Here is a 14,153-nt window from a genome sequence, read left to right on the forward strand (position 1 = left end):
GAAGACCTAGAAGTGAGAAAATAACTGAATACTGTTATGATGATTTTCAACTAATAAATTAATTAAATTTAAAAGCCATGAATATAAAGTATTAACAAAATGTGTTTACATTTAATACAACATAGTCAAAGGACAAAGTCACCGACACCATGTTCATACATGGAAACCTAATCGAACTAATATTTTCTCTTCTATTAATATAAAATTTTACAAATTGAAAAAGAGTGAGCCTTTAAATTCATTTAAAGGCATTAGGAGATGAAAACAAAGACGTAGAATTAAAACTATAATAACGTTAAACTAATTTTGAAATGAATATATGCAAGAAAGTTGCAAAAATATGGTTTATATTGTAAGTATGCTTTAATCTAAAAAGGGTTTTCCTAAATCCCTTGCACTGAATGTGTCGCTCAGTGTACTTGCAGCGGGTGTAATTGATGTGAGGTTCGTTGGCCGGGCGGGGGAGTGCGCTTGCCCATAATCATGAGCTGGCCCTGCGGCCAGCTGACGTAAGTGATGAGAGTAGCAGCTCCTCCTGGCGGGCGGTGCAGCGGTGCAGCGAACAATGCAACTGGGTAAGTGTCATATGGTCACACGCTGCGTATGCGTAATTTGCGTTAAGCATACGACAGCGAGCCGCAACGGATAAGACGGCAGAACCCACCGAGCACACACACATACATACAAGCGTATATCCGAACAAGAGACGAGCACGAACAAGACGATGGCAGACGAAGCTGGAATGCCGCTGCTCTGCTTAAGACGACGCTGCACAGTGGTCACTGGGCTGAAATTTACACGAAATATAATTATTTATGATTTACATGATATAAACAAAAGCCAAGACAAAGCAAATGGAATTTATAATTTAGAACTTGTATCAAAGCTTAATGCATAATAATGAAGTCTTTGTTTTTCTATGGCTATCTACATATGTATGTATATAATTTTCATTTAGAAACATTGGAAGTAATTGTAATTGAATTTGCGGTTGTAAGAGTTTAAATTCAATTGCTTCCACTTTGAAAATCAAATGCATATAAAGTTTTTTTAATACTTTAATTTAATTTTAAGCTAAAAAGTACGTACTGCGACTTTTTTCAACAGTTTTCTTTAGCTATACATTTATTAACCTGATTTTTTCCCCGTCATGTTATTTTGTCACAATCAACTCAATTAAAAAATTATTTAAAAGAATGCAATTTATGTAATCAATATCCTTCTACAGAGTTCTACAAGATCCTAGAAAACTACCCAAGTTTCCAGTATCTTCGCCCCACTGTTCGTGATGGCGGCTGCTGCCTTGGCAGCCAAGCTGCGCGATGGGCTCCAAGTGGTTTCCTTTCGCTTTCAGAAATCATTTCGCTTCGACAACGTGGACGATAAAGTCACAGATCGCGCATCGCAGCGCCTCGCTCTGCCCGCTCCATTCGCCTGGTTCGCCTGTCTCCTCCGCGCGGTTAGTGGTTGTTTGGTTAGAGTGTCAGCGGTGGTAGTGGTTCGTTCTTCTCCGACTCTGTGCTTTTCCGCTGTTTGCCCAGCCAAGTGAGGCAGCCGCAGACGTCTCTCAACGTTTCGCTGCACCTTCTAAATGGGTTTTCCGTAGTTTTCGCACCTTGCGAAACACATTTCGTACGCATTTACATACACGATCGAAGTTTGAAGAATCTACCTGGCGACTGCTCATTTCCTACATGACGGACAACTTTTTTGGCACATTTGCCATGGAAATGATCCGCTCGCTGGCGATGCTTTTCGTGCTGAGTTAGTTAGTGAACAAAAAAAACAACAAAAAAATCAAAAACAACAAAAAAATAGCGAAAAATCAAAAAGTAACGAAGAAACAAACATCTTGTGCAGCTGGGGAGGGTTTTGCAACCGAAATCCCTTCCAATACTCATAAGATCTCTGGTGTTGTGCGCCCCCTTCTTGTCTTGCAGTGCAATCCATGTGAAAATCGACATTAACTATCAGCTTAATTGCTCTGGATTACATATTGGATATCGTCCTGAATTTGGATTATAAAAACTAATACGACATGTGGAGCCAAGATTATGCAATGATTGCCTTGTTACTGGGTGAGTATAAAAACTGAAAGGGTATTCTAAAGAGCAATTAAATAATATGTGCAGGCAAAGGAATTTTTGAGGGGAAGGATAAAGAAAAAGGATACTATTTGTATTACAATTTTATGATTCAAATATATAGCAAATGCAGGCAAGGAATTTATAAAACCTAGAAGGAAGAATTATGAAAATATTCGCATTCGTATTTCCTAACTCAAATTTAAGTTTTTGGCAGGACTGTGTCCTTTAATAGTTGGAAAATGAATAGCTTGAAATAGTAGCCTATGTGATTTACATCCTTCAATATATTTATTTTCGTTACTATGCGTAATTCTGCGCATTTAATTATTTTTATCCCAGATAAAGTCAAGAGGGATTAGGAAACTTTGTTGTATTTAAAGCAGGGAAAATTAAAGTATGATAAAATATGTTAGGACTAAATAAACGTCATTTTATAGTGTATGAGCAGAAAAATACCCATTTTCTGCAAAATCGGACAAAAACATCAATATTACCTATCGATTATCGACAAACTTTCCAATCGTTTTTACATCAGCTCGAATTAAGCTTTAGCTTCTTCAGGTCTGATTTATTGGCGATCAGCCTTCTGCTAACAATCGCATATTGTTGCTTTTTACAAAAAAAAGATGCCAAGATCCCGTATCAGCAGAAATAAAAAATCGCAAGCTCATTAGTTTTTGTTTTTACAACAAATGCTTCCACATAGAGGAGATGTACTGGCCCAAGGTCCATTGCTGGCGAAGGAAATTAATGGGATTCAATGAGCCAATGATTCATATCGATCACATTTGGGATCGCAGCGTAATTTGTTGAAGCGCAGGCCAAAAACCGAATGAAGACAAGGCTGAGAAATGGCAATTAGGGCTTAGAGTGGGTCATCAGCCATAATTACCATACTGTAAATTATCCGCAAGTGAGAGTGAAGTGGGACAACGCCCCAAAACGGTGGCTCAAGGGAACTCGCCCTTCGCCCCGCATCCAAACTGCGTGAGAGCTCCGCACTCTGACCAATTTGGAGATTCACTCCAGCGACCAGCAATTGGTATCGGAATCGAACCATCAGCGTCGGACAAAAGAGCTTCCCGGGGATGGGGATCCATCCCAGCTGCTGCCCAGTCATAGTTCACTGCCAGACAATGGCTCTGGCTGGCAGGGGAGGAAAGTTGAATTTGAAATTCACGTGAATTAAATGCGAATCACAGTCGAGGGCTGCCACGGCATCTTTCTTTCTTTTATTCGAATTTCGAACTGTGTGCTGGATGTCTGGTTTTCTCTTTGTTTTGCATTTGGGGTTTCCTTTAACAGCCGAATCGGCTGCAGATTATGCAACCGGCGAGGGCAATTTGCAGCCGGAGAAGAGGAGCGTAGCTGGAGCCGGAGTTCTTCATTTTGGTGTTGCAGTTGTGAGTTGCAAGTGCAATTACCGCTGCCTTAATTGCAACGAGCCCCTCTTCCGCTGTCTGATGCCAAGAACAGAAGCTGCGCCACCAAATGAGTAATGGGTAAAAAATAGGCAACCCAAAGAGTAATCAGACACCCGAGACTACAGTGATACATGTGATGCCTTGGGGTAATTAGCTTTTAATGCCCAACACAAGTACGACAATCGTAATCCATAATATTGATTGACTTGGCATTTTAATTGAGCGACCCTCATGTTTCTGACCACAACATCGCTGTGGGAATGCTCCGAAATGTTAATGATGTCTCTCGGTATCACAAATACCAATCGATGCTCCAAAAAAGTAAATAAAAGCCGTCTCGAGCACTCGCAGAACGGCGCGTTTAGAGGCTCTGGGTCCGCAGCATCAGCAGCCTTGGAGCACGGCAAGTGCTCCGGCACACATAAATCACAAGCTCGTCTCGCGTCGCGTCGCAGTTGTAAGCGAAAGTGATGCGGCCCGAAGGTCACTTGACCAGGTCAGCACCAGCATCAGCACCAGCACCAGTTACTAACACTCAACTAATACACATCTCCTCTCCGATCGAGGAGCCATTCTAGCACTCAAGACTCGAGACCAGTCCTAACCAGATCACGATTTCTGCTTCTGTTTCTTGTTTTACTCTTGCAGCAACGACACTTTGCTCCGGATTCGCGCAGGCGCAGCTGCTCGACGAGGATGATGACCTGGCCTTCGGCAGACCCTGGCCCACGTACAGCCTGCAGAATATGCCCAAGACGCAGTTCACCTGCCACGACAAGATCCTAGGCGGCTACTATGCCGATCCGGAGACCCAGTGCCAGATGTTCCACGTGTGCGTCAAGCTGCCCGGAGTGGGGGTGAGTGTTCCCATTGCCCAGGTGCAAGTGATCCAGGCTAAGATCCAAGGTAGCATAGCTAGCCACAATAGTTAGGAATGTTCTTGCTATCCCAGAATTTATAGACTTGTTGGATTTAGCGAAATATATTCATTAAGTTTATTCTGAGCCTCGAAAGTTTATAGATGGGAATTTTGACAATTGTCATACGATTTTGGAAACACTTAATTTGGAAAGCTTAAAACCCATTTTTTTTTCTTGGCAGGCGAACAGCATTCGGAACTTTGTAGGGACTATAAATAAGTCATATACAATATATATCGAAAGAATCACGTTCTTCTTTGCCCCATAAAACATGAAACATATGACCTTGAACTCCTCTGAAACGTGGAGTTTTAGTTCCATCTTGACCTGTTTGCAAATAGCTAGTACTATACTTTTGCCATCTGGATAGTACTATACTTGCCAATAGGTCCAGAAAGTTTGAAATTTTGGAATGAATAGCATCTAGTGGCTCTGTACATGGTACATCCCAGGCATAGCTCCCGAAGCTTTGGCCGCAAAAACGATACACAAGGGAAACAAACTGGATGGCAGACTGGCTGGCAGTCTCCGTCTGTATCTCTGTGTCAAAGCTCCAGCTAAATGGCAAAGGGGCATAGCCAGATGCACTGGGGAATGTGTGATTGCTCCGAATGCTTCGTGACTGGCCTGGATGGCCGGATGGCTCTTTCCGAAGACGATCGGCTGACCTTTAAGAGGGGGTCTTCGTAGGCGCTGCGCTGAAAGCCGAGGGCTAGACGTTGCTACTTGTCCTAGGCTTCTCAGGCGGCTCATCATCTGTCTCTTCGTCCTCCCTACTTATCCGGGTAGCTTCCCCCTGCTGTTTTCCCTGTAGGATTAAGTCAAATACCTCGGACAAATGGCGGCGATGAACTTGCATTTGCATTTTGCTCTGGAGGCGACACATGCTGCTGAGTTTGCCCAGGTCCTCGGCTAGTTTTTGCTTAAATTGCAACCTTTGAGCCCTCAGCTCCTCGCGGGCACTCGTGAGCAGCTTACTCAGCCTGGCCAACTGGCGGTTCTTCTGCTCGAGCTGCTGCTCCTGGCGATAGCTCTGCTTCACCACGCGCTCCATGTCTGACCTAAGTTCCGCCAGCTGAGCAATGGTGTGCTCCGCCTCGTCCCGAATCTCAATCATTTTCTGTTGCATTAGATCCTGCTCCTGCTCCTGTTCCGCGTTTTCGCAATCCTCCTCCGAAGGCCGGCCTTCCTCCAAGTACTCCAGGAATTCCTCTATATCCTTTGGCTTCTCGGACCCCTGGCTGAGGACCTTCTCCCTCAGGCAACAGTATTTCTGGCGCTCGTGCCTGTACATTGCCTGCCACACCGTGGCGGTCAGCTCGTCGCGGTAAATCCCCGACGAAATGGCCACGACGCGTTTCAAACTCTTCGGCTCGCTCGTGAAATTGATCAGCACAGTCCTCCCGCAGTTGCCCAGCAGCTGCTTTAGGAGTCCGGTCAGCCGTACGTTGTGGTACCTAAGATGTGTCTTTGTGTTGTGGGCCAGGGCCTGCAGTAGTTTCCGCAACGTTTCCAGGGGAGTTTCAGTTTCGGTTCTGGTTCCAGAGTGGGACGCGGTCTCCGACTCGGACTGGGACTCGGACTCGAACTCAGAGCCGGACTCCGCGTCTGCAGACTGTGGATATTCACCCGTTTCCATGAGGTGTATGAGCTGCAACTCGCCGCAGTCGGCACTCGATTTCTGGCCTACAAGAACGCTGAACATAAGTTGGCGACACTCGTCCTCCAGTCCCATGTTCTCCTTAACTGTCTGGAAATAGGCCTGTAGCTCCCGAGGAGTGGCCACAAACTGATCCAGCGGGGTCCGATAAGCAGAGCTGGTCAGGTTCATTGTTAGGTCATCCATGTCACCGCTCAGCTTAACATGTCGCACCGATACTTCTGTCTGATCCGACGCCTGGTTGCCGAAGAGTTCCCCGCAGATGCGGGTGACAATGTCCTCCGGATCACCGTCAGCCTTGCCGTGGCCGCAGCAAAACACCATGCTCGAGTGTCCGCCAAGGACCTGGCCCAGCACCTCGGCGACCGCCTCCTCGTACACCTCCCGCTGCTGGTCGGTGGGTGGAGCGGAGAGCTTGCGGAACAGATAGATCCTCACATGGCTGGAATGGTGCATTTTGTTTATAATACAAATAATTAGGTAAAAATAAAAAGAACGGATTTCGTGTCTCGTGTTTTTGGTTCGAGTGTCTGAATGTGTCTCGACTGTCATTTGGCCTACTGTGTACAATGGCACATCGAGAACGTTCGGATCGAGAGAACATTCACTGAATGGAGAAGCTTCCCGGCGGGTCTGCGCAAATGCCAAGTGCCAAGTGCCATGTGGAAATGCCAAAGTTTGCGGCAGGCATCGCCAGCGAATGCTTCTGGTGGCATTAAAGCCACCAGCCGACCTCGCAAGGAACCCACTGATTGGATATGTGCAGCTGTATCTGCATCTGAGGCTGCCTTGACTGCCATAACAGGAAATCTTTTTAGTTTTTTCTAAAATGAAATAGAAAACATAAAAGCAATTAAGACATATCACACTATAAGCCTAATATTACATCTAACTTAATTATATACTAAGTATTTACATAATATAGTTATATTACTATATCAACTAGAATACAAATACGTCATTAGACGTTTCTTGATGCCCTAGTCTGTAGCCTGAGTCACAGCTTGGCCCAGTTTAGAGTCAACCAGTTTCAATTACCAGATTTGTGGCTACTGCTGCTGCCTTCGAGTCTTGGCCCTAATGCTTTCGGCTTAATCGAACCCACTTATAACATTGAATTTTGCATGTTGCTCTGCCTACCTAATGGTGCTGTTTTTTGGTGCTTTCGATGCTTTCGCTGTTTTCGCGCAGCTCCTACACCGAAGAGTTAATCCGTTTGTCCAACAGGTGCAGGACTACCGCTTCCTCTGCCCCAATACGACGGCTTTTGACCAGGAGCTGCAGATCTGTGCCAACTGGTTGGACGTGGACTGTGACAAGGCCACCTCCCTGTATGACAACGGTCACCTGAATGATTTGTATCGCGGTGGAGATGACAACAAGGCCGCCCACGAGGAGGAGGCCACCTTCCACCTTCAAAGAGCCGAAAGTGGTGAGTATACACACTCTGCGAGATCCCAGGTATATTTTAAGTTGTTTATCTGATAATCAAGTGATCTTTATTAAACGGGAAACGAGAGTCGTGATCTGTGGTGATTTTGAACCAGGGTTATCTTTAATTGCAGGCGATGTGCGGCGCTCTAAGGAGAACCACAATGCCAGCCCCAACTCCCATCGTGGTACGGAACACAAGTCACGCCCTCGCCACAATTACTCCCAGACAGGTGGCGGCTCCAGCTCCAGCTCCAGTCCCAATTTGGAGATCACGCAACCCACCAAGCGACCCATTTCCACCTATTACACGCCGACCATATTGGGCAGCAGCTCCCCCGCTTCCACAACGACTACGACGACCACATCGACCACGACGGAGCGTAGCTATTACAACAACAACAATTACAATAACAACTACAGCAACAATTATAGCAACAACAATGACGACTCAAAGCGTAAGAAACAATGGCCCCTCGCGATGCATAGCCCGAATTAATAACGCTCCCATCCCATTCCGCAGAAGACGCAGATGATATCTTCAAGGGTTCCCACAGCTCGCACTTCTTCTCGAACCGCCACGGCGGCCGGGAATACGACGAGGAGCCCGCCCGTCCCAAGCCCAACGACCTGAGCGACTTCCAGCGCAAGACCACGCGGGTCACGCCCACCCGAGGCCAGCGGGTATCCGCCGCTCCGAGCGGTTCCATCACCGCCAGCACTGCTGCTCCTCCGGCAACCACCAAGTCCCTAAAGAAGATCACTCTGCACGCCACGTTCAACACGGACTTTCTGGACAACTCACCGCACGCCAAGACCACCGGCCAGAGTGTGGTGACCACGCCACGTCCCAGCAGTAGCATCACCAGTCGCTTCAGCTTCGGCTCCAATGACTTCCCCACCCAGGAGCGCATCCAACCCACCACCTATAACCCGAACAGTGGAGCCTATCGCCTCAAGACGACCACGCCGCCTCCCTTCAGCTCCAGTTCCACCAAGGTAACTGGCAAGGGAGTGCAGGACTTCGACAAACGCAGCAAACCCACGGCAGCTGCAGTGCGAAAGCAGAAGCTGGGTCCCCAGGAGTCCAACTACATCAACCAGAACGAGTTCGGAGATCTGGCCAAGGGTCCCAAGCTCCAGCAGCCACAGCCCTTCCAGCTGGCGCAGAAGAAACCCAATCAGCTGGAGCCCCATTACCAGCGCCACAAGCCCCAGCAGACGCAGGTGGTGACCAGAGTGGGCGCCCAGGAGCCGGCTCCCTTCTCGGCGGCGCCTAGCTCGAAGCCGCGCTCGTTCACCAGCCGCGGCAGCATAACCTACAAGGCCACCACGGAGCGTTATGCGGACGATGAGGTGCACTATCCCACAACCAGTGTCTCTGCCACAGCCGCATCCAGGGCCAAGGAGGCCTACACGCCCACCACCTTCCGGCCGACCACGTACAAGAAGCCCTACGAGCAGAGCTATCAGTCACAGGCTCACACACAGCTGACCCATCGCCCCACTTCGGCGGCCATCAAGAAGCTGACATCGGCGGTAACGCCAGCCCTGCCCACCACGGCCAATCCCTATTACAATGTGGATGAGGACGATGGCCAGTATCATCCGGAGTTGTACGAGAACGACTTTCCGCGCAACCGCTTCAAGTTTCTGCGCAGCCGAGGCGGCAGCTCATCCACCTCAACCACCAGTGCAGCCCCGGTGGTATCCAGCCGGCAGCCACATGGCTTCCAGCAGGCGCACAGCCACCTGAAGAGCCAGCAGCAGTCCGCCTACCAGAAGGAACGCGAGCGTGAACGTGAACGGGAACGGGAACGGGAACGGGAACGGGATTCGGACCTGAGTGACGAGGAGGAGCTCTTCAAGACCGCTCAGTCACTGAACTTCGGGGCGGCCAGCATCAACAAGCTGCGGGCGGACATCTACAAGGCGGAGAAGACCTCGCAGCAGTACAACTCGCAGTATAGTCCGCAGCTGGCGTCATCTAGTCCGCAGGCCAGCAGCTCCACTAGCACTTCCAGCACCTCCACCACCACCACCACAACGACCCGGCGACCGACCACGACTAGGACCACTACCACCAGCACTACCACGACAGGAGCACCCGTCGAGTCGAAGAAGTCGGCCAAGAGCAAAAAGGAGCAGCACCAGCTGGAGAAGGAGAAGAAGGAGAAGGAGAAGCCGGCCGGGAAGAGGCCACCGCATGCGGACGAGGACACCAGCTACGATTATGCCTACTACGATACGGACTAGCCACTGGGCCCCCAACTAACCAATCACTTTGCAGTACACACACCGCCCGCCCCACCATCCATCCGTTCCAGACCATTTCCCCTAGCAGCAGCTACATACATAGGTGCCACAGTATTTAAAGACGGACCCCAGCCACGCCCATCATCTGATGCACACACACATTACATGCATATGTAACATAACATATCTACCCACGAGCCCCGCTTAACTTAACCCCCGACACTCGCGCACATTCATTCAATCAGTTTCAGATGCGTTCTAATGAATTTCCATGCGTGTATCTAGTTATTTAAATAAAAGGATTATATGTTTAGTCGTTAGACAATTGTTGAATTGAAGCGAATTTGGCAGCGAAAGGCGAAACGTATCGAGAACTGGCCGCGGATTGTAATGGGCAATTATTGCATTGAATTATTTGTGTACTTGTTGTCTAATGTTCAATGAATTCACTACGAAATTGTATTAGTCTTAAGTCTTCTTGTAAATAAAATCAATGTAATTCGTAAAAATGACTAGTTATGGGCATAATTCTTAAAGGAAATTCTAAGCAAAATAAGTTCTTAGTCGGATTTTTCTGCATGCGGTGAACGAATTCAGGACAGAAAACTTTGTTGAACGGGGATGGCCTTTTGGATGATTTCCAGTTCAGCAAGGTGGAAAGTGCAAGATTCAGGTACCTGAATTGTACGCTGCTTCGTTTCAGAAAGAATTCCATAGAGTATGGATAAATAAAACAATTAATTCCCGGCAACTATCTTATGATTTGCTTTTTAAAATATGCAGAATTCCTGAAACGGAAATAGTAAAAGATCTACACAATATTTTATATTAAAACGGTGTTTATTTTTTATTTAAACGAACTAAATTTAGTATACCAGAGTGTTTTTGCACGTCAAGGTTGAATTGCAATTAAGAAAAAATGGTTTCTATTGATTTAAATATATTGGTATAGTTTCAAATAATAATACCAGCTTTTCTTGATGCTTTTAATTGACGATTTAAACATATATAATTTAGTAAAATATAAAATAATAAGAATTATTAAACCAATTTTCTTAATGTTTTATTTCACGAGGGTATATCGAATTCTGTATACCCTAGATATCCTTGTAAGCAGTTACTTCAGATAGGAAACTATCCAACAGAGCGATTGCACATAAATATTATATAGTTATCAGGACCAAGTAGAGAGTTTCTTCTAATTAATGTCATGAAAATTTCAAGCATGACTTAAGGTCACATTTCGAGTGTTTTTATTAAATTATAATTACATTTAAATAAAATAAAACTTAGTGCAAGTATTGCAATGTAAAATTGACGATCATTAGTCCTTGAACTTCTGGCGCACGCATCGCGGCATTGGGAACAAGTAGAGCAGCATGTTGAAGGCAGCCAGGCCCACAGCAAAAGCACAAGAGGCAGCCACATCGATGGTTTCCTGAATGTCAAACTACATGGTTATAATATATATACCCAGATATGGAGCTATAGCTTACATCGGGATCAGGCAGTCCAAGTCGTTCGTGCATAAAGTCCGCCGGCTTTGGGCAGATGACGGAGGCGGTTGGTGTGCAATTGAGTTTCCGCGACTGAAAGGCGATGCTGTGCAGCAGGGAGGAGGCGTATCGGGTGTGGGTGCCCTTGGTGTTGTCCTGCAGCCAGGGTTGCAATCCCTTAAAGGATCTAATGAGGGGAAAACTCGGTTATCAAACGTGGAAAATTATATATTTGTACAATATACTTACCGAACTGTACCACTGGCCAGGGCAATGCTGATGACCAGCACATAGGTCACTGCTATGGCTGCATTAAAGGGCACCTTCACCACCAAGAGGAAGGCAATCGTTAGCTGCTCTGCAAGGACGAAACTTGACCAGAGAGCCACCAACAAATATGCGAAAACTGTGCCATTATTGTACTTCACATCCAACAGAAGACTGGAAGAAACACACTGTTGATTTTGATAAACTTTTCCCCTATTTCTGGGTAACTTACGGATAAATAACACAGCTGGCTATTACGGCAGATACCGCAGAGAAAGGTATGGAAACGGAGTTGTAGGCAATAAGTAGAGTCGTTCCCGAGTATAGACCCTCTGGAGTGTCCTGCGAAAACTTCTTGCGCCAAATTGGAACTGCAGAATGGAAGAAATTAAAAGAGAACTTTGAAGAAGAGCTGAATTACTCACATAGAGATATGGTGGTTAATATTCCGCATCCATAGGAGAGTCCCAAAATATTCAGAATCATGCCGTTTCTGGTAAAGAAACCATGTGCATCATCCTAGAAAAATATCTCATTTTAAATTTAAAAATTTCATTGAATTTATTGACTTACTTACGCCCACATTTGTGTAAAAGGCCCAGAGGATGCTCATGGCCAAGGGCAGAAGCAGCATTCGCAGGAATAAAGTTTTCATTCCCACCAGACCGCAGGAGAAGGTGGAGGCCAATAGTTTTCTAAATACAAAGCAAATACTATTATTTTAAAATTTGAAACTCTTGGAAAATATAAAGTTAGGAACAGAATAAGGAACACTTACAAGTACAGCATAACCCAAACTTTGAGCTCTCCCGGCTTTCCGTATGCCAGTGGTACCTTTCCTGATCCCATATTATTGATGGGGGCATCCGAGATGGGAGTCTCTCGGGAGAATCGTTCCACCAGAGCTTCGATTTGCTGGCTAGATTCCAAGAACCGATCCCGACTCCGACGGTCCACGGTGGACAGACATAGGTAGTACATCAGTGGGTTCTCCAGCTGAGGACAGGGGAATCCAATCCCATGGAAATACTCCAGCATGGCTCGAGTGCCTCCGGAGTAAACCACGCCGCCCAGGCAGAGGAACAGAGCGCGATCCAAGAAGGGAAATACATCGGAGCGCGGTTTCTCTAGAGAAAGTAGAATTCCACAGCCGGTCTTCTTGGCGGTGTTGGAGAGAATGGATATAAGGAGATAGGCGCTCAGAGGATCTAGTCCATGGGTGGGCTCATCCAGCAGGAGCATTACTACATGAAAATATTAGTTTAATAGTTTTCGGTGAAGGATTATTATATTATTACCTGGATCCCTGACCAACTGAATGCCGATGGCCAGACGTCTTGCCTCACTGATGTTCAGATACTCCACTCGTTTATGGGCCACTTGGGACAGGGCCAGATCTGCTAAAACTTGGCGAACCTTGGAACTCTTAAGGTAACCACTCAACTGGAAAGAGGATGCAAAGGATATATAGTTTCTTAGTATTTAGGTTGTTTCAGAGATCAATAGGGGCCTTAAAATCATTTAAAAGGTGTCTTAAATTATGATACCACATACTTATATATGGGTTTTAAATCAATGTAGCATCTGCTTATGAGTATGCCTAATCTGTAGCATACTTCTAGGCATTATTTAAATTACTCACTATGGTGGGCGTGTAGTGAAGTGTCTGGGCCACTGTGAGGCCTGGAACGAAGGTGCAGGACTGGGTCACGTAGCCGCAACGTTGCTGGAACAAGGCCTTGGACAGTGGCGATCCATTGAGCAGCACCTGGCCACGAGTGGCTCCATCCGCGCGTCTCGAGATCACATCCAAAAGAGCCCGCTTGCCGCTCCCTTGAAAAGTTAACAAAACATAGTAACCAAACTCTTTGAATACTTTGAATTCTCACCCTTTGATCCCAGAATGGCCATCACCTCACCACTGTGCACGGTGAGATTGACGCCTTTGAGCACCAGAGCCGAGTTGCCGGCTCCATTGAAACAGCCACCACCGTCAACCTGTTGGAACGATCAAGAAAGAGCTGAGAGCTGGGCACTGGAAGGTGGTTCTTTGAGAGAGAAAAGAGAGTTTTTCCGGCACTTGCCTCGGTGGTGTGGAAAATGTTGTGGGCTTCCAGTACGTAGTCGCTGCCGATCATTTTCATAGCCACCCGAGCGCTGGGTGTGTGTGTGTGAGCTTGTTTATTTGGGCCTCTCGTTTACTCTCTGCCTCACACGCTGTTTCGTGGCTCAAGAGTGGTTTTTGGAAGACCTATCGTTGGAAAAGAGAAGAAACGGACAGAGAGTGGAGTATAGAGAGAGGAAAACAAAAAATAATTTTTATTTTGAAATTAAAACGAAGCTTAACTCTTTGAAGCAGGGAAGAATAACTAGTTTTATATATTTAATTTCTAACTTCAGAACACACTTTATAGGTTTAAAAGTTAATTATAATCACAAGACCAAGAACTTAGAATGTCTAAACCAACCTCCGCGAACACGTCTAAGCCAAGTGAGCGCACCGTTCCAACTGATCCGAAACTGTTGCTGAACAACCAGCAAAGTATCTACCAATCTTCCCATTGGAAAAGCCCTCTCCGCCTGGATATCGGCTCTCCGGACTCTCCGCGCTC

General features: G+C 46.5%; 3 protein-coding genes across 3 annotated transcripts; 1 reads left to right on the forward strand and 2 right to left on the reverse strand.

Annotated features, from left to right (window-relative positions):
* Positions 1-1,352: 1,352 nt before the first annotated feature.
* Positions 1,353-10,287, forward strand: LOC110187726 (uncharacterized). Its single transcript, XM_020957175.2, has 6 exons — positions 1,353-1,459; positions 1,941-2,078; positions 4,160-4,368; positions 7,283-7,523; positions 7,657-7,980; positions 8,046-10,287. The coding sequence occupies exons 2-6, from the start codon at positions 2,039-2,041 to the stop codon at positions 9,776-9,778; spliced, it is 2,547 nt and encodes an 848-aa protein (XP_020812834.2). The 5' UTR covers positions 1,353-1,459; positions 1,941-2,038; the 3' UTR covers positions 9,779-10,287.
* On the reverse strand, positions 4,483-6,658 carry LOC110187727 (kinesin heavy chain). The gene has a single exon (XM_020957178.2). The coding sequence runs from the start codon at positions 6,641-6,643 to the stop codon at positions 5,144-5,146; it is 1,500 nt and encodes a 499-aa protein (XP_020812837.2). The 5' UTR covers positions 6,644-6,658; the 3' UTR covers positions 4,483-5,143.
* Positions 10,288-11,008: 721 nt separating the features above from the next.
* LOC110187830 (ATP-binding cassette sub-family G member 5) lies at positions 11,009-14,098 on the reverse strand. The gene is made up of 12 exons (XM_020957308.2): positions 14,010-14,098; positions 13,626-13,792; positions 13,431-13,539; positions 13,184-13,374; positions 12,840-12,984; positions 12,320-12,785; positions 12,119-12,236; positions 11,967-12,060; positions 11,774-11,912; positions 11,524-11,715; positions 11,275-11,461; positions 11,009-11,216 (listed from the first exon to the last, which is right to left on the reverse strand). The coding sequence occupies exons 2-12, from the start codon at positions 13,683-13,685 to the stop codon at positions 11,103-11,105; spliced, it is 1,815 nt and encodes a 604-aa protein (XP_020812967.1). The 5' UTR covers positions 13,686-13,792; positions 14,010-14,098; the 3' UTR covers positions 11,009-11,102.
* Positions 14,099-14,153: the final 55 nt, after the last annotated feature.

The sequence above is a fragment of the Drosophila serrata genome, unplaced genomic scaffold (assembly GCF_035046125.1).
Source record: "Drosophila serrata isolate PLE 108 unplaced genomic scaffold, ASM3504612v1 contig_228, whole genome shotgun sequence".
Taxonomy (NCBI): Eukaryota; Metazoa; Arthropoda; class Insecta; order Diptera; family Drosophilidae; genus Drosophila; species Drosophila serrata.